Source organism: Etheostoma cragini, chromosome 1 (assembly GCF_013103735.1).
Source record: "Etheostoma cragini isolate CJK2018 chromosome 1, CSU_Ecrag_1.0, whole genome shotgun sequence".
Taxonomy (NCBI): domain Eukaryota; kingdom Metazoa; phylum Chordata; class Actinopteri; order Perciformes; family Percidae; genus Etheostoma; species Etheostoma cragini.
In genome coordinates, this window is record NC_048407.1 from 25,766,541 (window position 1) to 25,792,199 (window position 25,659).

General features: G+C 39.8%; 1 protein-coding gene across 1 annotated transcript; it reads left to right on the forward strand.

Moving 5' to 3' along the window:
- The first annotated feature begins 2,887 nt into the window (after positions 1-2,887).
- On the forward strand, positions 2,888-24,882 carry LOC117946848 (RNA polymerase II elongation factor ELL2-like). The gene is made up of 12 exons (XM_034875272.1): positions 2,888-3,076; positions 3,628-3,675; positions 16,254-16,381; positions 17,390-17,553; positions 19,600-19,844; positions 20,149-20,273; positions 20,873-20,987; positions 21,354-21,837; positions 22,569-22,620; positions 23,018-23,189; positions 23,306-23,350; positions 24,536-24,882. The coding sequence occupies exons 1-12, from the start codon at positions 2,939-2,941 to the stop codon at positions 24,644-24,646; spliced, it is 1,827 nt and encodes a 608-aa protein (XP_034731163.1). The 5' UTR covers positions 2,888-2,938; the 3' UTR covers positions 24,647-24,882.
- Positions 24,883-25,659: the final 777 nt, after the last annotated feature.

A 25,659-nucleotide genomic window follows, 5' to 3' on the forward strand; every position in this document is an offset into this window, starting at 1 on the left:
ATTTAAATTATATAATTGCGTGCAAAACCTCAAAGACTTGACCTTATTTTGTGTCATTTTTGCTTAAGTTTGAACATGGACACACTGAGATTAACGTTTTCACTGAGATTGCCTGGATTTTTACCACTGATCAAAACTAATAATTTGACAGAAGCTATAATCACATTCTACACATAATGGCTTTCCAGCTGCAACAAACAACAGCTTACTTCATGCCATTTGTGTTCATTAAGTACACTAAAGGTTTAGGTTTTCAGTTTCCAATGACACCCATAGTAGCCTTAAAAATAAATACAGATTATTAAACAAGGGGTGATAGCACACAAATTGCATTTAGAATTGCTCTGCAGGCCAGAAAACTAACAATACACTGTCATGCTCTTCACAAAGGGGTTTTACCATTTACGTACATAGCCTAATGTAGACAAAATGTCCTGTCCTTCTCTCACTCACAACAGAGCTGTTATGTATATAGCCTACATATCATGTTCCATAGACCATTACATTTTCCTCATGAGGGTTTAATGTAATCTGTATATTTCAACCAGATGTTATGAACAAATTACATTTTTTTAACACACACTGTTCTGTCCTAAAGAAGAGGACACATGAGGGACAATAGTACAATGTGAACAAGCTGCCTCTAGTTGCAGGTGTCATAGGAGTCACTGACCTCAGGTGCGAAACCTCACTCCCAGGGGATCGGTGTGCATTAGCGGTTTCCCATGCACCAGATGGCAAAGCCGCAGACAATGAGTGGATGAGACAGATGAGACAGGTAAAGAAGTGGGAGAGGCTGACATGGGTTAATCTTGCACTGCTTGACTGTTGGAGGAGGGACTTCAAACCTTTCATGCATCGGTGGGGGAAGGACTGCTGTTTTAAGTACTACATTATACAGTACACAGTTACTTCTGGAGCTTCATTTTCATAAATACTGTATGTTTTATTATAACGCAAGGTTTATTAGATTGTAGAGAATTATATGGATGTCAGAAGACACTGTTTTCTTTCCAAATCTCAGATCCAGGAAAGTGCATGATGTCAAGATTCAGAACCACCTGTTCTCTGTTGACCTCCAGTAACCCCGCCCCCTCCTGTTAGGGACTTTCATTTGAGTAGCTTAGCAATTTAGCTAAATAGGCTTACATGTCAGACTCATCTGTTTTGCCAACCTCCACCATCACTTGTGTGCTTTCTCACAGTTGTGCAAACAGTTAAGTTGTTTAGATTTGCCATTATTCAGCTTGGCCGTGTTTGCCGGGTTGTGAGACACACAAATTCAACACATGGATTTTGTTATCAGATAACCAATCTACCCAGCAGTGGATTCAAGGAAGTGGATTGAAGGTTTACTGTTGGGCCTCAATCACATTGTGATTTTTGTTTGGTTTTTCTTTTCCTATTCTATTTTTTTAGCTCCTCACAGGGTTCACCACAATTTTAACTTTGTTTAAAAAAGTAAAAAACAATAGATGTAAGCAGGAATCTTTTTTCTTCTTAAATATTTACATTATTAAAATTCAATTCAATTATTCAGCTGCATTTTGAACACGGCTGCTAGCATAAGCCCACAGTAAAATCAGTGCAATTAAATAGACAATTAATTCATTGCTTCTGGACTATTAGTGTCTGGTGATAGGGTGCTAGGACAATAACGAACAAGTTGCATTGTGAATGTAAAATGAACTTTGACCTTTTACATTTGGTGAACACTGTTATAACTCAATGAGACTTCTAAAACCCCTTCTACACCGAGGGTTGAACCAGGGTTGACTCTGTGTTTGAAATGGTTAACCTGCGTTGACAGAGTCGGCTTTGCAACCCAGTTCAAGAGGTGGGTCAGACATGGGTCAATTTAAATGTGAGTGGCATAAAACCAGTTTTATAACCATATTTATCATATAATTAATTTGAAATGGAAGTGCCCAGTCATCACAGGTCGCTGCACACTTGTAGTGTCAATATTTATCCTCACTTTAGCTTCGTTTTGGTCTCCGCTAAGAAAAAGACCTGCTGGCTGTTTAGCAGCCAAATGGGTCAATATGTTCATCTAGCCATCTAGCTGTTTAACTTTGTCTGCCGGCCAGTGGGTGCTAGGCAGGTATAGCACACAGGTAAAGCGTGGACTTTAAGTGCTTTTTTTTATAGGAAACATCTGCCTGCTGAGATGGGTGAGATAAATAAAAACCAAAACAAGAGTTGAACGAGGCTAAAATGCTACATAGAGCTCAGAGGAACTGCAGAATTGCATCTGTTATTAGCCCTTTCACTTAGCTGTAGAGGAGGGTCTGGCTAGTCCACACAGCAGTCCAGTATGGGAGAATAAACATGCTCCAGTTTATTGGAATTTCTTTGCCGGATGGCACAACGGTCCTTCTGCAAAATCGCCTCAGGAAAGAACTTCTTTTAGTTAAACATGTGTAAGTCCAAAGGTTGTTTTAGTTATGCAACAGAAAACTCAGATTGGACTGATATATAGCTAGCAGTCTGGCTTCACCCTGCAAAGATCTAAGGAGCAGTCCTCATAAATCGACCAGAGTTTAAAATGTCAACACAAAGAAAGCGGAAGGTAACGGACATCTAGCTGAAATGAGGGACATCCTGCAGAATTTCCTGTGGCACCTGAACCATCCTGAAAATAACATGTCATTGAACTATCACTTATATATATACATATATATATATTTATTTATACACATATATGGGCCTATATTGTTATGTATGTACATTTTAAAGTACGAACCAATTTTCAAGACAATATAGATTATTATGCTAATAAGAGTAGGCCTACACCAGTGTACTGTCTCTGGTGTTCCCCGTGAATAGACTGGTGCTGTTGTCGCCGTGGCTCCGCCCACATCGTGACGTAGCAGAACGCGAGTTGAGCAGAGAGAGGAAAGCAGCTTTAATTGCAGGGCAGAGAGAAAAGCCAGCGATGGCTTCGCTCAGACAGGAGCACCAGTACGGGCTCTCCTGTGAAAAAAATAACAAAAACAGCCCGAACAGGACGCTGTACCACGTCAAGCTCACGGACACGGCTATCAGGGCGCTGGAGGCTTACCAAAACCTCAAGGTACCTTTTTCTCGCTGTGTGTGTGTGTGCGTGCATGCGTGTGTTTGGAGATGAATTCACTTGTTAAAGTTGTCGACTGAGCTTTTCACTGTTGCACTTTGGTAAGTTACTTTTTTGAGCTTATTCTATTTTTTAAATAGCGTCTTTTGTAGTATAGGCCTAGTCTAAATCAATACATGAGAGTCGCTCAAACTAGTTTACAGTCACCTCTGAATCGCTGAGAAGCACATAGTAGGCTACTGAAGCCTGTGATTGTCGGGAAAGAGGAGCCCGTCAGCTGTTTGCTGGGAAACCTTCATTGTGCTTCAAATTAAAGCCGAAAGCCCGCAGTCTGCCAAGTTATCTAATTGACAACTAGCCTAGGCTCTTAATTAGCTCCAGTGCAGACCATTAACAGCACACAGTAATTATTGATTGTGTAACTTTATTAATTGTGGCAAAAGGTAAACACATTAAAGCCTAATTTTGTTCACTGGACTACTTTGGGTTATAGAGCTCTCTGAATACGTGCAACGTTGTCACATTAATTCTCTGTCTTTCTCTCACCACAGGGATCTTTACCAAGTGAACCATCAATCTGTTTCAAAGGAAACCAAGGGGTAAGTTTGTTAAAATCTTTACAAGTGTAGCTCATTGTGCACAGTAGCCTATCTTGTTAAACCCAATCTAGCAATAAAAAAAGATCCCTTTTTAAACCAAGTGTTGTTCATCTGCATACACCAAGATTCAACTCAGTTTAAACGGATGGTTTTGTTACAAAGGCAACATAGCTATCACTGTGACTTTATTTTAAAACAACAACATATACCAAATCAATGTTAAATTCTTCAACCTCCAAATAAGCTTTTGTTTATCAGAAATTGCTGTTGACTCACACCACCCACCATACAGCAGCGGTGGGGGTGCTCAGATGGGAGCGTATAGCTGGACGTCTCCAGCAGATAGGAGGCATGCAGGTTACTGGTTCAGACTGGTGACTGTGGAGAGGCTTTGTTAGGTCAGTGAGCTGCTCTGGGAAAAGGACTAGAGGGAGGGAGAAGTGTGCTCAGTCTACAGCAGGGAAGGGAGTTATCATAATTCAAATGAGGAGCCTTCAGTTACAGAGATTAACTTTCTTTGCCTTGTTCTCGTTTGGGGAAATAGACTTAAAAAACGTATGTTTAAGTGTGTATTTGATATGTAACACACTTAGACCCTCGGACATCAGTTAAAACTCTTGTGTGCTTGAAATGGAATAATTTGCAGCATGTCGCCTGAACTGTGTGTGTTTTGGCTAAAGTCAGGAGCAGCTGTGTCCTTGGGGAATACTTTGCTTTCCAGTCAATTCTGTTTGCATGGGCTGGAAAGAGCCGCAACCCCCTATCATGTCACGACAAGATGAGCAAAGTGGTTTTGCGGGGGGTTTAAACCTGTAGTAGTGTGTGCATGATGTTGGAGTGTGTTGTTCCTGCTTAATTTGAGTCAGTGAGGTACATTTTAAAAAGTTTAACCTAAAAGAGTGTTGCACAGTTAGGTTTATTATTTAATCTTTATTCATTTTACGTCATGTCCGTCCTTTCATTTATTAGTATCAGGTGCGAGCTTTTAATTTACTCAGTTAGTTTTGATAAAGTCCCTAAAGTGACTGCTGCACAAACAATCCCGTTACATTAGGACTGTCTGCCCGAGAGTCTGATCCGGTTCAAGTGTGAGAGGTCAGTTGATCAGCTGCTCTTCTTTTTCTGGCTGTGTCGATCCCAACTGCAAAGGCCTTGACAGAAATATGTGTGGCATTAAATTAGAAGAAAAGCTGCAAACCAAATCCACAGCTTCACGGCTCACACACTAAGCTTTGGGACAGAGTATGTGTTGAGAAGCAGCCGGCCAAAAAACTTTGCTTAAGATTGGATTCAGTGCCAATTTATCTGAGAAACTAATGTACTTGTAAAATAAAGTGTTTTTAAATAGACACGCTTCAATCTAGTTCACTTAAGATAGATAGTTCACTGGCTTTGTCCCGCAACCCATGCAGGGGTGGAATGTCACCTGTTAGAATAAAAGAAAGGACATTAAACCGATTACATTGATTATAAGGTAGTTTTTCTGAAATCATATGTAGTACCGTGCTGTATTAAATACTCAATGTAAACATGTTTGAAGAATCAATCAATGACTGAGCCTGTATTCAAGGTTTTATACCATGACAGTCCCTTTTTTGCACCACTGCCGTGATGGCAGAGGGATTGCAGGGAATTTCACACCACTCCCTGTATGTGGCACTGAGAGCTGAAGTTATTAACCAAATGAATGTTTAGAGGTAATTACAGGAGCCATAATGTTCTTGATTACAGTGTGAGGCATCAGGGCTTCAGTTTGCATTAGCTTTCCCTGTCTGTCTGACTCAGACATTCATGAATATGTGTGGTTTTTTTGTATGTGTGAGTGTGTGTAGCACTGGCACACTTTTGCTGCAGTAATAGCAAGGCAGATGTAATGAACTCTGCCCTGCTAATTTTCCTCTCCCATTCCCAGCTTGGAGTCCCACTTTTTCTCTGTGTGTGTAATGACAGAGAGAGAGCACCGCAAGTGGTGTGTCTGTGTGTGAGTGACAAGCATACTGCGCATGTATGCATGCAGTTTAATGCGTCAAAGGCTTGCATTTGTTTGCTGTGACGTTGTGGTTGTTTTTTATGTGTGTGTTTATGCTGTACCCTGTGTGGCCTAAATGCATGATTTATTCAGGTCCTTTTTCCTGTCCTAGCCCTTCTGCCCGTTGTGCAGTAGTCTTTAGCCCAGGACCAGAGTGTATTCCCTGAGGACCCTCTTGTGTGTGTGTGTGTGTGTGTGTGGTTTGTGCTTGTTTGATTTGTCTGTCTGAATGGGGGCATTTTGTCACTTGCTTTTCTATGAGTATCTGTGTGTTGAGTATAGTTTTCTTTTTGTTCTGTGTGTGTGTTTACGCTGCCTATGCTGAGATCCCCAGAGTCCCCCCTCTGATTGTGTGTTGTCTCCTCTGATTTGAATAACAATGAGCAGGGGAATGTAGGCTGTGTTGCACTCTTTGGATCACCCAAAACGAATCCAGTACAGTCAGCCCAGATGTGTTGTGGCCTAACCTCAGGGTTTGTTTGTGCCCACCATGATAGAAACGTCCCTGCTGTGGATTTAATGGAGTGGAGACTAAAATGAAGATTACTGCAAACATCTTTCATCATAAACATTTAGTAAACAAACATAACAAAGTTTGGAGTCTAGACTTCAATCTGAAATCTGGGGGGAGGGGGGGGGGGGGGGGGGGGGGGGGGGGGGGGTTAACATAGGAAACACTTCTGTTACTTTCAATGCAGTAGAAGCTGAATTATCAGTTTATCAGAATAGGAACTGGCCACTTATTTACAATATTTAAATACTACTGTAAAATGCAGCCTTAAACATCACATTTAAAGTATTTACCATGTTGATAAAATGTATGGCAATTTAGAACGTAAGCATAATTTCACAATGCAAAAGAGCTTTGTTGTGGATGTCACTTGTTCTAATTGGCGTGTGTGCCCACAAAAGGGGACATTGTTGGGGGTTTATGATGTTTTAAACACTGTGGGTTATAGTTAGCTACTTTTTCTAAAAATCTCTTGTGCACTGACCGGATTAGATATATATTTAGCATGTGTGCGTAACAAAGACCAACATAAAAGCGGCCCTCAGAAAATCAGCAGCTTTAGAAAAATGTGCTCTCTGTCCGATTAAGCAGTTTGTAGATAGTAAGTCCTTGATGAACGTGTCCCGTCTAATTCCCTCACATAATAATCCATACCGAGAGCAAATGAGGCATAAAAGGAAACACACACACACACGCGTGTCATGGCCCTGCATATGTGGAAACAAAGCACTCTGCCATAGGGATGATCCGATACTGATATGGGATATCGGGCCGGTACTGACGCAAATAGCTGGATCAGGTATCGGTGACAATGGGGCCCATCTATTCAATTCTATGTTTATATACTGGAATTTAATTCATGTTTAAGTTATGATCAAATTTTTGCATCATCTTGAAGATCTTTTACCAAGTTGCTGGTGCATGACTTATATTAATTTTTATCCATGCATTTATTTGTTGCATTTTGTTTTTCAAAGTTCAAAAAGCAATGATCAAGCCTTATTTTGCCTTACACATAGTCTCTGTCCTTGGTGTTCCACTTCTGGGTCTGCTCCGGTGCTGCAGGAAATTCAGCCAGATGCATGTGTTTTCCGTTTCCTTCTGCTTTCTTTGTGTTGGAATTTTAAATTTGGTGGATTTATGAGGACTATTGTTGACTGCTCCTCAGATCTCTGCATGGTAAATTGAGACAGCTAGCTAGTTCTCTCTCGTAACTATTGTGCAGAGGCTCTGTGCGGAGTTTAGCACCGCCCCTGACGATTCTGATTGGTTTAAAGAAATTACACCACAGCACATTTTCTCCACATCCTTGAATGCTATGTGGAGTAGCCAGATCCTACATCAGCGTGCATTTGGAGGAGAGACTATCCTACACATGAACAAATGAGCCCAGTCACTTCTACGGAGTAAGGCATACAGCTTAGTAATTAAACATTGCTATTGGTATTGGGACTTTTTTTTTAGTCCTGATATCAATACCAAATGCTAGCATGAGAGAACGAAGGAACTTTTGTCGGACCAACAATTTGTTGAAGTGGACAGTTTGGCCCTCAGGCACCTTCCAGAGACGTATCGTTCTTGGCATTGGAGGGAAAACCTCGGGGGATGCTTGTGGCACAGCACCCATCCTATCCTCCCTCCTCCTCCTTCATGCTTAACTTCCTCTACCCCAAATACTGGAGCTTGCAGCTCTGGCAGCAGCTCTATCCCTCTGTGAAATTGCAAATGAAAAGGAATGGAAGGCGATTACAGGCTAGGGCTTGACTACACTCAAGGCAGCCACATTAATCACCCAGTGCCAGTATGTGTAACTCAGCTAGAGAGAAGACACTGCGTAGCTCCAAGCATTGACTTATTGTCTGTTGGATCATAAATATAAATACGAAAAACATGCAAAATCTCTACTTTCCCTCTTTGCACGCCCTTCACTGCTTCCCGTCCCCCCCCGTCCCTTGTTGCTCCACTCGGCCGGAGACACAGACGCACATTGTGTTTTGTATCGCTGTCCTCTATTGTGGAGGGGGGCTTTCTTAGATGGCATGTGTCAACTTGTGGCCCTGGGAATGATTTGTCTCTTTTGTTGGGTATAAGATGATGAGAAGTAGTGTTTAGTGAGGATGAGGCCGGTGTCTGGCTAGCTGTCTGAGCGTTTTATGTGTTTGTATTTGTCTGTCTTTGTGTGTCTCTAAGTCCGTGGCGGAGATGGTTGGCTGATAGTCCTTGAGTGGCAGTAATGCTGATTACGCCCTGGCGAGAGGAGATGGAACTGAGTCTCTTTGCTCACGCTGGATTAACGCAGACACACATACACACATGCACAGAGTTTGCATTAGCACCAGGCCCGGAGTGACTTACCTCCTGCTGATAACAGACAGCGGTGGTGGCGACAGGTTTCACTCCCTCCTTCTTCTCCGGCACCTCCTCCCTTTTCTCCTATCAACCAGAAAGGGGAAGCGGTGCCATGGCATCCCACTCTGGAGCCGAGGAGGCCAGAACAAAAGACAGCCTGTTTTCAGAAGCCCATTACTCAGGCTGCAGAGGATGTGGAAACAATAGCCTGCATGAGATCTACACCCAGACCCCACATTCAACCAAAAGCTAGCAGGAAACATAAGCCCAGTGCACGGACAGCAGACTTCACAGTTTTTTTTCAATCCACTTTATATTTTGATAAAGACAGGAAAACGAGCCTCTCCCGTCCTGCGTCTTCAACACGTGTAGACATTTATGACAGTCAAGCAAACTGTGGCTCATTAATAATATACAGACAGTCTTTACTTTACTTGTGTCAACTGCTAATGGCAGGGCAGTGTTCTGTATTACTTACTAGGTATTTGTCAGGTGTAAAATTCAAATATGATGCAAGTTAATGTAGTAAGTAATCTTGTGGTTCAAGACCATATAAGTTCATAGGTTATCTTAACAGGCTGGTGTGTCCACAAAACAGTGATAACAATTTGAAGAAAACAAGATCAGAAGAAAAACAATAAACCAAAATATGTATAGAGGAATAATAGATGTAAATGTGGAGGTTCTCTGTCATCCAGGTCATGGTAGTTGTCTGTGATCACAAGCAAAGGCAACTGGACTTGCTACATATTCTTGAAGATGTTTTGCCTTTCATCCAAAAGGCTCCTTAAGTTCTTAGGAGCCAGCTCCGAACTGAAGAAGGCTTTTGGATGAAAGACAAAATATCTTCATGGATTTCTAGCAAGGCCAGTTGCCTTTGATTATCACAAAGAATAATGTAAATTGAATTATTACTTCTTTTTTTAAAACTGATTCTACAGACTTAAGTATAGTAAGTATTATAAGGCTTACTAGTAAAATGAGGTGTGTGTGTGTGTGTGTGTGTGTGTGTGTGTGTGTGTGGGGGTGTGTGTGTGTGGGGGTGTGTGTGTGTGGGGGTGTGTGTGGGGGTGTGGGTGTGTGCCAATGATGAGATTAGATATACTCCAATTATGTCAACTGTAATGTAAACCGATTAACACGGTTTTCAAAATTGAAGTAACTGTAACCCAGTTAACAATGAATCAATTAAGTGATTATTTGTCAGTCTTTCAAAAATATTGTTGCACATTTAGTCTGCTTTCTAGTGCTTTATATTTAAATGTCACAGAGATCAGAGTGAGGAAGAAAGAAAAAAAGAAACTTCATAAGCTGCTTTCCAACAAGGTAGTTACAGGAACGTAGTTTTAGGAATAGTCCACTTCTAAACAGTTCTACTAACAACTCTTCCCCCAAAACCGGTTTTGCCATTGGCATTCACACTGGCCAAGTGGCCATATGAACTTGTAGGAGGGTAAGTGAGTGACACAACAGTCTTTATAGTGTTTAAAGTAAGCTAGCTAAACTTTTTATCAGAAAACAAATACACAAAAAAAAAAATAGAAACATGCAAAAGTGCCAGTGACCAGCTAAGAAAACTGTCGATTAAGCTGCATGTTATACAGGACGAAGGCTTAAAGAATGAAATGGTTTCCTTCCGTGGGGAAAGCTCGCTGCTGCGACTGAATTTGGAATGAAGGGGATTGTTACTATCCTCCTAAATAAAAATTCAGTTTTTGGAGGATGAGTTTGGTGTTCAGGCTTGCAACTGTTCCTTTGTCAAGGGAAGAAAATGTAACCATTAATTTATCCAAGAATTAAGATGAAAACATACTATTTGTCATCTCAGTGCCTTTTTTCTTTTTAATTGTTATTGTTTTATATCTTAATACAGATAAATGTATTGTGTTGTGTACACGCACAGTGGCATTGAATACCACAGAAACCTTTTAAAATACACTGACACGCACCCACATGCAGCCTTCACAGTTTCAGAATTAAGTGTAAACACACACTCACAGATATCACTGTAGTTCTGGTTTATGCACAGAGGTGACATTTAGAGCTGCAGGTAACAGCTCACCAAACCTTAAACTGCTGCTCCTGCGTTCTCCGCATTAGAAGGGTGAAGAGTTTATATTTCTTCACATGTTCCTTCTTTCCAACATGACTAACATAGCAAAATCGGGGAATAAAAATAATCTAGGCCTAAGGTAATGAATGTGGGCTCATTTATGTGTGACATGGAGAGTTCAGTCGGTATAAAGAGTTATAGAAGCTCAGAAAAGGACATTTAAGTGAACGTTGTGCACCAAATTGCAGCCCATTTGTTATGGCAGTATGATTTTGTTTGGTTTGTATATGCCTCGGTGGATACTGTTTAAAGTCGTGCGTGCACACAGTGTGTTTACCAACTGCAACAGCGACGCTGGTATTGTTTTCACTTTGTGTGTGCTTGTGTGTCCTGGAGACCCCTACTGTAGTGAGAACTACCACAGACGCAGTTTTTGAGGAATTTGCCAGGTGTGCGCTTCTTTGGATCCGGATCAAAACACCTGTCATGTTATAGTTACGCGTATAGTATACGCGTCATTTACTGTCATATGTACTAGTTATTTTGGACTACTTCAAGATTTCACATTTATTCCTGTGTTTCAAAAATACATGTGACATGTTGCCCCCACTTCTGCACATATCACCTACTATGGTTTAGTCACATTTTATTAATATTAAATGTGTTGTGTGTCCAACCGGCACCACATTTGACACGCTATGTTTATTGCACACTCAGGCAGCACCCGCAAAGCGTGAGGTAGATTGGATGAACGGTTCTCGAGATATTTGAATGACAGACAGACAGATATGCACGTTCACAAAGAGATTCCTGCCTTTATAGTTAAATTAGGCTGAGTAGATCTCTCCACAAGACTGTTTGATTAGCATCCATCTTCTGTAAGCTTGGTCTCACACATTTGAAACAGAAAAAATGTCATTACATCCATTTATTTTGCATGAATATTTATGTGCACCACCAACATTTCCATATAGAATAAGCCTTTAGATATTTTTTCTTTTGCTCTAAAGGCTCATGTTGATGGGAATTCTAAAACTTGAAAGAAGTCTGGCAGACTTCAGCAAGTAAACAACTATATTGAAGCAAAAAAGTTGTGAAGCTTGTAGACGTAGAAAACCGATGGACACACCGGCATACGCACACTGTAACCTTTGAGAGAGAATCATGGTGCAGAACGAAAATGGGAAAGGCTTTATATTTTCTGTTGATGTAGGTAGATGAGGAAATACTGAAAAGAGTCAGAGCTGTCGGAGCTGCATTAATTAGAAAGTGAATTAAGTGTAAAATGTGAGGACAAACAGAGGTAGATTCAGAGATAAGACTGGCTTGTCTTGGGGTGAATAATTGAAGGAAATGGATAGAGATGTACCGATTCCAGTATTTGTATTACCTCTGATACTGCCTTAAGCGCTGATATCGGAATCGGGTTTGACTCGGACCTTGCGGCTCTTTTGCTGCATGTCATCCCCCCCTTATGTCTTCATCTGACTTGTCAAAAATAAAGGCCCAAAATGCCCAAAAAATAATCTTTAAAAAACACATCTATTTTCCTACATTTACGCCCCACGTCCACGCTACTCAGGTATTTCAGAGCCGCTAAAACAAAACTGAGATATTTGGAAATGTTGCCGACCCTGTTTAGAAACCTGAGGGGTTGCGTTGTAGTCTGGACGGGCAGAAACGGAGACCTTTTTTAATTAATGATGTATGTCAGTTAGTGTTATCAGTTAGGTTGGCTTACATACCTTTCAGTAACGGTTCCATCTCATCGTCGGTCCAAGCAAATAATTCCAGGTCTTACTTTTCACCATTTTACCTAGTGGTATACCAGTCTGGTCCAATGTTTGGCTTAAAATAAAACTGGTTTGAAAATGTTTACATGGTAATGGTACCGTAATGTACGTAATGGTAACTTCATTTAGGCTTGTTTTGTTGCAACAGTTTTCTTTTTGCTTCATTCAAGAATTTCAAAGATCAGAAGCAACCTACACATCCTCTGAATATTTTACTTGAAAGGAAGACTATAAATATTTCATTATGCATGGTCAGATGAAGTGCCTAGTTCTTTGTGAGGGCGCTTCTGTGTTTTGACTTGCCTTGTGTGCCCCTCAGGAGAATGCCCCTGGCTTTAGTGGGGGCCCTGGCGGCTGAGAACCAGAGTGATTGTTGTAGTTTGCATAGCGGGTGTCTTGACATCCGCCCCTGGAGGTCATACAAGCAATCACAACTGGTTTGATGCCGTCCAGTGCTCCTGGGTGCGATGCATCACTGGGTATTGGCAACAGCTGGAATCTTGTGATGGCATGTTCCAGTGAACAGAATCCAAATATTTGTTTTTGTTGTTGTTACTGTGAAGGAAGATTGGATGATGATCTCCTCACTGAGTGGCAAAGGCTCAGTATAAAAAATAGATTTTGACTTTATAAACATAACATTTCAGTTCAAACTTATTTAAAACATTTAATTTTCACCTAGAAGTGCTTTACATCTGCCGTTCTTCCTGCCATCCTCAAATAGAGATGTGTGAACTCACAGGCTTTGCCAGCTGATTCTGTAAAAAAAAAGAAGAAAAACCTGTACAGATTCTATCACATGGTGAGAAATAATCCCCCTGGGGAGCTCTCCAGTGTGATGACAACATGTGTATAATCTTAAATTGCTAACAAACAATGAGACACCCAGCATTAGCCTACAGGCTTTAAGCATGTTTCATTGAAGAGATACCCACAGGCAAATATTACATAATCCAAACTAGACACATTGAATAAGAAATGTCAGACACACTATAAGCAAGCTGGTCTGTATTTTTCAGTGCTAACATAGCTCAGCCATTTATAGCTTGAGTAAATTCCTGTGGTGAAAGCCTGCACGTATATACGTGTGCAGCAAGGGATTACACTGCAACTTTTATGAATGGAATATTGAATAACCGTTTTTAATTTTTCAATGGTCTTAAAAAGTCAGATGGTCAGTTTATCCCTAGATGGCTCAATTTATCCACTCAGATCAAAGTAGAGCCGCAGTTTTTTTTTTTTTTTTTGTAATTTTTTTCAGGCCCCTTTGACATAGATGCATTCTATTTTGATATGAGAACTCCTGACAAAAGATATATGCAGAAGCTCCTGTTGTTAACATGCTAACAATATTGCCATCAAACTTTTAGAAACTTCATAAAGTTAATATAGTTTTAAAAATGCACACAAGTGCATTTACCTTGTGTTGATCGCAGGCTGTGAGAGGATTTCAGACTCCAGAATACAGCCCACCAACACGCTGCTCTGTTCCGACTGAAGCCTCAGTCTTTTAACCTTTTTAGGGACCTTTTCGTGTGTATGTTGTCAGGGAGGTATGTTTTATTTTGGGGTTTCTAGGTTTCTTTTTTTAATTCTATGATTTAAACACCTTTTTTGTTGTTGAAATATATAGGGTGAATCTCCTGGACACATGCATAGTGAGTTTACTTTTAAGATTGTAATGTTTCAGAGACGCTAGGCGCGCCTAGTAACATCACTGTATATATTTTAACTGTTGAATAACATACTTTAACATAAATTTGTGATATATAGTTTTACTGTTCAATATAAAATACTGTATACAAAGTCAATCTGAGATCATGGATGCAAGTGTCATGCACAAATACAGGTGGAAACATGGTTGGATGAGTGGGTTGGCATCATGTGGGCGTGAGGGATAGAACAGGAGAAAGTAGAGGAAATCCCCCAAACTTAATTCTTAAATCTGTTTCCCACCCCAAAAAGATGGCCCAGCTGAAATGCAGCATGAAAAATGGAATTGCTGGGAAACTGCTGACCTCACCACCGCAGTTAGGATACAGTGAAGAATAATTGTGTGGCTCTCCTGTGCACAGGGACCTTTCACTGTTAAATTTAACTCACTTACTATATTAACTGTAGCTCCTGACTAGCTAGAGTCTCTCTCTGTATCCATTTATTTCCTCTTACTTATGTGCCCCTTAAAACTCCTGCAATTTAGTGCTGAGCATTTCCCATAGAGCTAAATGAAAGTATTTCAGAGTTCTGCTTTCACATGCAAAAAACATCTTTTGCAGTGGTGAAATAAGTGTAGATTCTTGTTTTTCTGATCCTTATTTTTCTCCATTTGTTATTATGGGTCTCTGCGTGTGTTTGTGTGTGCATTTCTCTGCCCTGGAGGTTGCAGCTTTGGCTCTGCTGCGCTCCACTGAGTGTGCCAGGAGATCGGATGGACGCCTCAGTGGATCAAATGCTTAAAAACAGTGTTTACCCAGGGAGATTTATTTAAAGGTGTGTGTGTTTTTGTGTGAGTGTGTGTTTTTTTGTGTGTGTGTCTCTGTGTCTCCGTGTTGTAATGCAATGAAAGCAAGATCTGCAAGTGGTGAATTGCCATCAGTGTTTACCAAAGGCATATGGAACTTCACTTTATTGGAAGATTTTCCCACAGCTCATCCATTGTAAACTAAGTGCTTTCTAGTCAAACTCTTGCACTACTTGTATGCAAGTTATTATTATCTCCCAGATGTCTCCCCAGTGACCTGTACTCTGACCTAAGACACGCAATTGTGTCATCTGGATTCAATGCACTTTTACCAATCTCTGAGGATCATTTTACCAGACAGTACTCCTCTTTGATGAACAAACAATGGCATGAATGGCTTGAAAGAAATCTCTACATCTGCTGGTCAGAATGTCATTAACACGTACAGAGCACATCCATGCTCCCCTAGGGTGTGGTACCGAAACCTGATGCCAATATGTCGCCGTTTCCTAAACGTTATCTACCGGATTGAATGACAACGCAGATATCAGTGCCTCATTTTAAAATAAATCAACAATAAAAAAGCTATTCTTTAATGTGACCAACAGTCGTTTTGTGGTCTTCATTTAGACACCAGCACTGCTTTTAAAAGTATCGTTTGAATCCTTTCATTTTTGGGAACTCTCTGAGCTTTCTTCCTGTGCCATCAACAGGCCAGAATATAAAATTGACAAACGGCTCATATAGCTCACATCTCAAAGTCTACTGCAATAACAGCCATTAACTTTGTAGAGTAAATGTTTGCTCCCAAGAGGATTTTTTTTTAAACAACCTATGTGTATTGTTATCCCCACTACTGGTATGGCTTTAGAAATTGTCAGCGGCAATGGAATAATTGTCAGTATAGCATATGTTCCGTTCAACAGTGCAGCCTTTAGTAGCTACTATCAGGCTTTTAGATGTTGTGTTATTTGAGGGTTAACTATCTACTTATTAACCTTTTTAACCAGATTTGTCGGAGTCTAGTCTGTGCTGTGTGTCGTTGTGAAAATTGAACCTTACTGACTTATGTTCTAGCTCTTGGCTACGATGCATTTGGCAGCAGTTGTCTCTGACAATCTGCTGAGTAAATAATTGCTTATTTCCCTACAACAAGTCGACAGATTGAAAGATTACAAAAATGCATGAACTCAAGATGTCTTAGAAAAAAATTGAAGTTAAAATAACTGGTATCAGTTCTTTGAAACAATATAACAGACAAAAGCCTTAAAAAAACAGTGTGTTTTGTCTGTTTATGTGATAATTTGCCAATCATCTTCCAATACGTTTGTTGGCCTGTATGTTTTTAGTCAAATCTGACTGTGTTCTCTATTTCTGTGTAGTACATCAAGATCCCAACACCCACACCAGAGTCACCTTCCGCTCTTCGTGTCTTCACCTTCTACTTATCCAGCGACAGCAAAGACCAACCTCAAGCCAGCTTTGACTGCATCCATCAATATGTTTCAAGGTATGGAGTTAATTAGCTGGAACTTGTTATTTTTGCCTACTGTATTGTCTTGCATTAAATTGCAAATCAAGTACTTTTTAATTTATTTCTTCTGAAAATCTTTACCCAAAACTGTAGGGTAGGCTCAGATTCCAATCACAATACTTTTTAGATTCCAAGTATTTGGTGTGATCTACTGGTTATGGCATATGTGACCCAAGACGATACCTTTTTGTGTCGTCATAGTCCTCAGTCTTTCAGCTCTCTGTGTACCCACGTCTCTGAGGCCATGGTGAGAGACAGTTAGCTTGCTGTACTTAGAATTGGGTTATTGTAATTTTTTCCTGTGTATTTCTGGCCTCACCCTCTCATTACTGAGACCTGTGATGCCTTGTTTATGAAGTGGATACTCTGCAAACTGACGGTTATGCTCTGTTGTTGTCTTCCTGATGCCAGATGACTAACTGTGGTTTGAACCTAAAACTTTTTCTGGCTCCAGTGAGCTGCTGGAGCCGTAACAGTGTGAGGGCAATATCCTGTGCTCCCTGCCCTGAATCAGTGTTCACATATATATTGTGTTGTGACAATGAAAATGGGATAAAAAGAAAAAAAGCTTTTAGTTTATTTTTTAATATGACAAAATGAATTTGGAATCACAATTTCATGCATGCAGCGCCGTTTCATGTATTCAAATTTAAAAAAATGTATGAAGTTGATCTTTGTTTTGCAAGTGTGCTAGCCAGAGCCAAGCTCCTGGTGGTTTCCCGCAGGCCCTAGCCTGATTTGAATCATAATATTTGGCGTTCTCCCATGAAGTGGACTGCAGAGCTATATCTGGCATGTGAAATGACATACAGTAACCATAGACCTGTCTTAGCCAGCTCCCACCACAAAGCCACTTTATTCTGCATGGCCTCCATGTTGGTATACTGCTCTAAGACAGCTTTTCAGGCCTATGTCTTTACAGAGTTTACTGTACAGCCAGCAGAAAGCCCTGCGGTTTGACGGCTCTGTATTTTTGTTTTGCAGTGATGGCCGTGAGCAGCTGGAAGGTCAAGGCATCATCCAGGACAAGATCACTGTGTGCGCCACCGACGACTCCTACCAGATGACCCGTGATAGGATGTCTCAGGTGGAGAAAGACAGCTGGAGCCGGTCTGCCATTGAGATTAAACCAGGAGCCACACATCCAAGTAAGAATAGACCAGAGGTCTCTGTTCAGCAAAAGCAGATGATCAGAGGATGATGCATCTGCAGATTTTCATTGGGAAAGGCCAAACTGTTTTAAACTTGGAGAGAGGTCAGCAAATTGAATGTGAATCCATTAACGGCATATAAAAACAGAAAAAGAAATGTAATAGCACCAATAAAAGTGAAAGGAACATTTGCGTCTCATGAGAATATATTGCTGAAAACCAAATATTTTCCTATTTTGATGTGTAATGAAACCAGATGTGCAAACTAGGGCTTTCAAAATTGGTCAAACATGACATTTGAATATCCTTTTTAAGAAAACACATTGATTTGAATATATTCTCACTGGCAGGGATTAGACAGCTATCTGAATGTCTGTTTTTTTATTCAGATATATATTTAACAGACCATTTTCAGTCATACAAATAAGACCAAAAGCTAACTCCTGCCCTCATAATTATTATTTTGTAAAAAAATGTTGGCATTTGGTTGTCAGTTTGTTGTAAGTTCTATTTACTAACATGCTGGTCTACGCTACCCTGATCAATTAGTTTGTTTGTGTTATTGTGAACGTTGGTGTTTTAGAAGGGTTAGTTCAGACTCACTAAAGTCAAACAATACCACAAACCAGCTAATTGATCAAGGCAGCGGTAGACGGGCCGTGTTCTGCGAGGTAAAATTACTGTTTTGGGCTTTGAAGAAGGTATAGATCACAGCTTCAGTTCCTCTTTGTAAAGGACTGTCTGCCGTCAGGGTAAAGCTGTGAAAATAATCAAAATATGGTGTGTACTTAAAGTAATATTCTTTTGGGTTTGCAAGAATACATACTGCTGCTGCCCTTGTTAACAGCAGTACATTGCTCCCGTCTGTTTTGCCAAACTGGGCAAGTTTAGAACAAATTCAACTATACCTTTTAGTTTTGTGTGTATGTAAGTGATTATATTAATCAATTTTCCCAAATATATTAACATTATGAGAAAAGAAATGAAGTGCCAGGCTAGTTTCCTTCTTCTTTTCTCTTCTCCAACCTTTGCCATTGTTATGCAATATTCCTACTTGGCGTGATTCTGGACCCCTGTGTCAGTGCTGGAGCTCCAGGGAAGATGAAACTCTGTGTGGTTTAGACCAATTTTAGACTGTGTGGATTGTGTAACATCAGGTCTTAAGGCAAAGATGACTTAGCCACATATAGGGCCTTTGGGAAAGATTTAATAACTGTACTCTACATTCCACTTTCAGCCTAAGGAGATGCTCATCAACACAGTGCATATTATCTGGCATGCCAAAACCTATAGAGCATGCATCTGTCACTCCATACCCAAACTACAATTATTATAATTTGGTGTGTGTTTTAACAGCATTATTGGCTGCTAGTACTGCAGAGTAACCATCACGCATGGAGTTATCACTTGGCAGGACATACTTTTGTGGTTGAAAGGAAAGCCTTCTTTTCAGGTTCCTCTGCACCACATTGGCCTTTAAAGCACAGATTAACCTGTAATGGGATTAGTACAGAGAGCTAGCTTTCACTGCCCAGTCAGTCTACAGCAGAGATGTAAGCGCTGATCAATGGGGTGTTTACATCTGAAGAAAAATAGCTGCAGGCCAACATGTATATGTAACATGTGAGCTAGACATAAAAGTTAGTAGAGGATATTTTAATGAATATTACCCCCATTAGACCAATTGTTAAGAACAGCCCAGAGAGCATGTATACACATTAAACTTGTGAAAGCAGGGGTGGGAGTTGTCAAATCTGGTTGCCTTTTAACTCTCTTCTATTAAATCTCTGCTTTTGTTTGACCTCCTACATAAAAATATATGATGCTTTATTTTAACTAAATTATTAACTGAGGTCCTGTTATAGACGTTTCTTGCTCAGGGCTTACAAATCAGTTACAATGATCTTTAGTGACGTAGCTTTGTTGTGAATACTGAGACATTTTTTTCTGATACAGTGTTGAGTTTGAGGGCAGTGCAATACAAGTACAACTTAATGACACTGACTGTATCACACATACATAAATCTACGTTTTTGTGTTCAGGTAAATGTGTCAAGTTCCACAAGAGGTCAGCTCCTCTGTCTGCATCAGACAGCAGCTTCCCTAAGCATTCTACCAACAACCGGAGGAACGGCGGAATCCTAACGCCGACCCTGAAGTCCTTAAGGGAGCGTATCATCCACCTCCTAGCTCTCAAACCCTACAAGAAACCAGAGCTGCTGCTGTGGCTGGAAAGAGAAAGAGCCGGCCCTAAGGACAAGGTTGAGCTGGGTGCCATACTAGAGGAGGTACACAGAAATAATTTGTGTGTGTGTGTGTGTGTATGCATTTATTCACACATATAAATCCTTAAACGCATGCATAATTGGTTTGCACACAAAGGTTTTGTATATTTTTTAATCTGACAGATCCCTGGAAATGTGTCATTATTCCCAGGAAATTAATTCACATGATCTAATAAAACAGGTTTCAAATATTTTATCACACGAATAGACTTTAAATAAATTAATATTAAATATTCCATTAAATAAAGAAATTAAATACTTTTTATAGGGAGTTTAAAGTAACATTATGTGGTCAATTTTATTTTAGGTTGCAAAAGTAAATCCCAAAGACAGCAGCTACCTGCTGAGGGATGACTTCTACAAGCATGTGCAGAGGGACTGGCCCGGCTACAGCGAGGAGGAGAGGCAGCTGATCAGCAGGCTGCTGGCCAGGTGGGTCAGAGGCACCAAATGGAGATGCAGTCTCTGCTGTTACAACTAACTGATAATTAAATCTACCTCACATTGCACAGCCTATTTCTATGTGCCTTGGGGTTGTAGGTGCAAAGGGGTCTTCACTTTTTTACATGTCCAGGGGGGATTTTGGTGTTGATTGTTGTCAACAAAATAGTAATTGGACAGAAATATTTCTCCTTTTTTACTGTGATTGATTGAGAGAGAGAGAGAGAGAGATCTCTATATCTATATATATATCTATATATATATATATATATATATATATTTATACATACACACACACACACGTTTTTTTACAGCTCTAAGCACCATTTGTTTCTATTATATCCCCCCTCTTTCTTCCACATCTTGTTCTTTTAGTCCTACACATTTCTGTACAAGTGCTAATGAACAGCACGTACAGAAATCAGAAACCAAAACTCTGTTTAATGTTAATGCTCAACATTATTAGTTCTCCTGTAAATCCACTTACCTTTGCAGGGTTAATTACAGTTAAAGTTGAATCTTTTTAAATTCCACATTGGTAATATATGTATTTTTTGTCTCATCTATTGTTCTTTCTTTCTGTTAAACAGGAAGTTACAGCCACACATCAACCACCAATCAAGGAATCCTCAAGCACATGTGTCTATGCTGAAGGCCTCAGAGGATACGACATTACATCACAGCACGGCAAAAACGCATGCAGTGGTAAATAGCCCTTATATTTGTTACTACTCTTTAAACGTGTGAAAGGGACCACTCTGTTTTTAAAGGTGTTTTTTTTATTCTACTGTGTGTAACATGTTTTCTATGTACGGCTGTTTATGCAAACATGTATGTATTGTCTTTGTTTTGTTGGATTTTGATGAATGCGGAAATTGTGCAGTGAATGCAGTAAAAACTACAAAGTAAATTTCAATAATGGGTAGTGACATCAGATTGTCAAGTTAGGAGTGGTTTTGTAAAGAAATGGTATGAATATTATGTTATTATTATTATTATTATTATTATTATTATTATTATTATATTAACATTTTTTTTCTTCTTTTTTCTCCTTCTTTCTTCCTTCCTCAGAAACGTCTCGTGCCTTTTGACTCACTGGAAAGGCTAGCTGTTAAGAGACAAAGACTTGTGGACCAGAGATTGCAACAGCCGCCCACAGTAAATGGACTCTTAAACAATAAAGGACATGAAATTGCAGCTCCTACCCTTAACCCCGGTTTCCACACAAAGACTGAGTTTCAACGGACAAGTAACCATACTGGTAACCAAAATGGCTTACCAGAAGACCACAACGGCTTTCCGGTAATGCACAAACTGTCTAGCATCACTGACACACCTGTCTCAGAAAGAAGAGAGCAAGAACCCAACGGAAGCAACTACCAGCCACCACAAGGCGACTCTGACTGCACTTACCAGCAGCTCGCCAACAGCCAGCACAGGAAGAAGAAATCAAAAAAGCACAAAGACAAGGAGCGGGTGTGGTTAAAAGACAACAAGGGCAGTGAATGGTTAGAGACGAGTCCTGATCTGAAGCAGAACCCGGACAAACTTGAGGGTAAGGTCCTTTTTTTTACGTAGACTTTCTTTGACTGATATTCTTTTATACCATGTGATCACATCTTAAAACTAACACATTACTGAAGAGGAGTTTTGATGTGTAACCACATTTTATATTCCACAATCCTCCTTACATCACTTAATGCTTCACTTACTATTTTGTTTGAATATTACATCTATTACATGGCAGTGGTTTTATCTCCAAACACTGTTCAGTGATTGTTTATCCTTTATACTTAGCTAAAAAATAACAGGTTAACCACCCAGACTTTTAACTGATGATGAGTGGTGATTGTGTGTAAGGTCTCTCTGGGTGACCAGCAGTCCGCGGGTGCTTTTATACAGTATTTGCTCATAAGCATGACCGTGTTTGCTCCCTTCAGCTCATTCTCTTGATACCTCAGTGTGTTATGTGGCTGATTGACTCAACAACAGCCTGAGCAGTGCTTTGCGTCTCTAAGCTGACATGTCTCCTGATACCCACACGCTCTTAGCTTCTCTACACACACACACACACACACACACACACACACACACACACACACACACACACACACACACACACACACACACACACACACACACACACACACACACACACTAATGCTGCATTTTGCAAAACAATAACATGTTGCCTTACATTCAGACAATGACAAAGTGTCATATAGAAGACTGTATTGACTCAACTGAAGCTAATGGCATTTTCTTTATCCTGTGTTTTTAATCCAGATCCTGAAATCACAAATGCTGTGGCCTCTGAGGAGAAGCCAGATTATGTGCTGTGAGTGTAAACATATTTTGATATCATTTTGTTGCAATCATTTGGCATAATTTAATTTTACACAGATAGTGTCTATTCAAATATGTGTTGAAAACAAACCGTGGGTGTAAATCTGAAAATTGAACATTATATTGAAACTATACAATTTTTTAAAATCGCATTTGCTATTTTTTCTCATTCATTTACAGTGACTGATTTAGTTTTGTCTTTGTATTTATTGCTGTTATTTACATATATGGTTACATAACTGGTTCTACTGAAACATACAATGAAGAATTGTCTCCAATGGTGAGGGATCTTTAGCCTCGTCTATGTTCTTATGCTCCCATCTTGTGTCAAGAAGAGGTACTACACTAATAGACAATTTGAGGAAATGGCTTCTTTCATCTCCTTGCAGCACATACGGCACCATCATGAGTTTGGAGCAGCGTGAGAGGTACCATGAGGATTTCTGTGGCGAGTATGATGAATACAAAGACCTCCACTCCCGGATTGCCACCATAACTCACATGTTTGTTCAGCTAGGAACCAAAATCAAAAGCTTGTCTCCTGGCACGCAAGAATATAAGGTACATACATTCAAGCAGATCTGATCTGATACATGCAATACATGCTAAGGTATTGTTTTATGCAGATGACTTATTTTTGGAATAAAATTGAATGATTTGTGTTTTGTACTTTTTAGATAATGGAAGAGCAAATACTAGAAAAGTACAACAAGTATCGAAAGGTAAGTCAAACATTTAAATGGTTTTATTTGAAAAAACCTAAATGTTATTTAAGCTGAATCCTTGATTACTTTCAACAGGACCCCAATAATTGTATACAGTGCCAATAATCTACTGAACCTATGTACTGTGTAAACATAACTGCCCTTTTTAATCATTACTAATCAGCTGCTTGAAATGCCAGACATTATGCTCAAGGACTACTTAAAAATCATTTGAAGTATGGCCATTCTTTCAACACAGCTTGACCTTGGATAATTCAGAGATCTGAACGGTGCAGGCTGTCTTTTTCATTGTTGTTTCAGTGTTCTTCATTTAGCTGGGCCCTCACACAGCCCTGCTCTCAGCTTCACTGTGCTGCCAATATTCCCTTAGATCTACATTCTGTTGCGTTAGTAACTTGACTTTCAAGTCGCAGAAAGATAGACTTGAAAGAGATCAAAGCAAATGAAAGCTAGTTTTATGAAAAGTAGTTCTTATGTGAAGCATGCAATTATATTAGCTATATAGTCATGATAAATTTAAGACCGTCACAACACTGCTGAGACTATAGTCTATATTCATGATGTTCCATTTCCGGGATTGCTGTCGTTCTGCTGGAAATTTTGCTGTCTTTCAGCTGGATGTCTTTTAACTTCTGCTTTCTTTGCGTTTACATTTTAAACTCTGGTCAATTAACGAGGACCGTGGTTAACGGCTCCTCAGATCTCTGCAGGGTGAATCCAGACCGCTAGCTAGACTGTACAAACTTGCAATATTCTGTCAAATCGTAGTTTTTTTGTTGCAAGACTGAAAAACAACCTTTTGAACGTACACGTTCCACCAAAACAAGTTCCTTTGCGAGGCTATTTTGCATTGGCAATGTGGCTCCGTCTGGTGCTTAGACAAACTATGCAACGCCAACACTCAACATGGTTGACAATCCGTATTTATTTTTTTAATATAAATTTATCTGAAGCATTTGTCATGAATGATTTTGCAACTGTCCTGCACATTTGGTCCATTTATTTCCTCCTCTTCTTCATCAGTTCTCCTAAGGAATAGGTTTCTCATCCTGGGTATTATCCATAACTTGGCTAAGGGGCAAACTTTTTTTTTTTTTTAAAGGTAGCTGGTTAAAATATAAATCTTTTTGCAAATAATGTGAAAACCTTTTTTTAAAACTACTTTCTCATTTCCCACCACAGAAGTTCCCAGGCTACAGGGAAGAGAAGAAACGCTGCGAATATCTCCATGAGAAACTGTCCTACATCAAACAGCTCATCAGTGACTATGATGTCTCTCACGCTTCTTCATAGCATTGGCTCTCCCCTTTATCAGATGTCTTTAAAGGGAGCCCCCTTCTTTGCATAAACAACAGGTGTCAAACAAAGCGTTTTTACCTGAGACTAAAATTAAAGGTTTTGGATAAAACTGCAGACTTCAACAAGGACTGCCTCTGCTGGGACCATGGATGAGGCTGTGAGCACCAATGATACAAATCAGTAGCAGGTTTTACTCTGGTATTTGTAGCTCTATTTGTTTTGAAGATGTAATTTCTAAAAGAAATAAGATCTTGGAAGGCATCGGTGCACATCAAATTACCACGACAGACAAAACCCCTATGGTCTTTGCCAGCGTCAGTGTAACCATTTTGATGGACATATGTAAAATGTAGCAAATGTGGCTTTTAACTTATTTCCTTTTTTTTTTTAAACTTAAGTCAAACATTGCTCCAAGACTCCCTTTTCCCTATTTTTTATACATTTAAAGATTTCAAAAGGCAGTGTACTATTTAATTCCATATCACATTTGCTTCACACATGATTGAAGTAGCTCTGTGCAAAAAAATGTTTTTTAAAGTAATTTATCAGCTTTCATAAAGGGTGTGAGATAATTACACTTGTTCCCATTGCAGTTTCCCTTCAAGTTTCAGGCATTTAAACCCATAGTGCGTAGATTCTTTCTTCCCCACGAGGAACATACATGATCCAAGCCTTCTGTGATCTCGCACCACCCTCACCTCTCCTCCACCTTGTTGCTAGTAGCAAAGGAGGATACAGAGGATTAAAAAACATAATGGACTCTTCAGAAGAGGTAATTATCTTCACTCGATTTTCTGCGTGCGGACGACATCAGTTTTTGAACATAGCCATACTGAGAAATACAGAGAGAGTTTTGTGGAGCTGATCAGTGAAAAGCTTTAACTTGAAGGTAGTTTTAAAGCGGTTGCTGCATTGGCATCAACATATTGAAACATAATGTTTTAATAAAAATCTAGAAAAAACGTAGTTATTGTATAGGAAATAAGTGAAATAATTTCACCCCTGGC

Coding starts and splice junctions, on each gene's coding strand:
- LOC117946848 (XM_034875272.1), top strand. CDS start 2,939: ATGGCTTCGCTCAGACAGGAGCACCAGTACGGGCTCTCCTGTGAAAAA. Junction 3,077..3,627: donor AGGCTTACCAAAACCTCAAG/GTACCTTTTTCT, acceptor CTCTCACCACAG/GGATCTTTACCAAGTGAACC. Junction 3,676..16,253: donor GTTTCAAAGGAAACCAAGGG/GTAAGTTTGTTA, acceptor ATTTCTGTGTAG/TACATCAAGATCCCAACACC.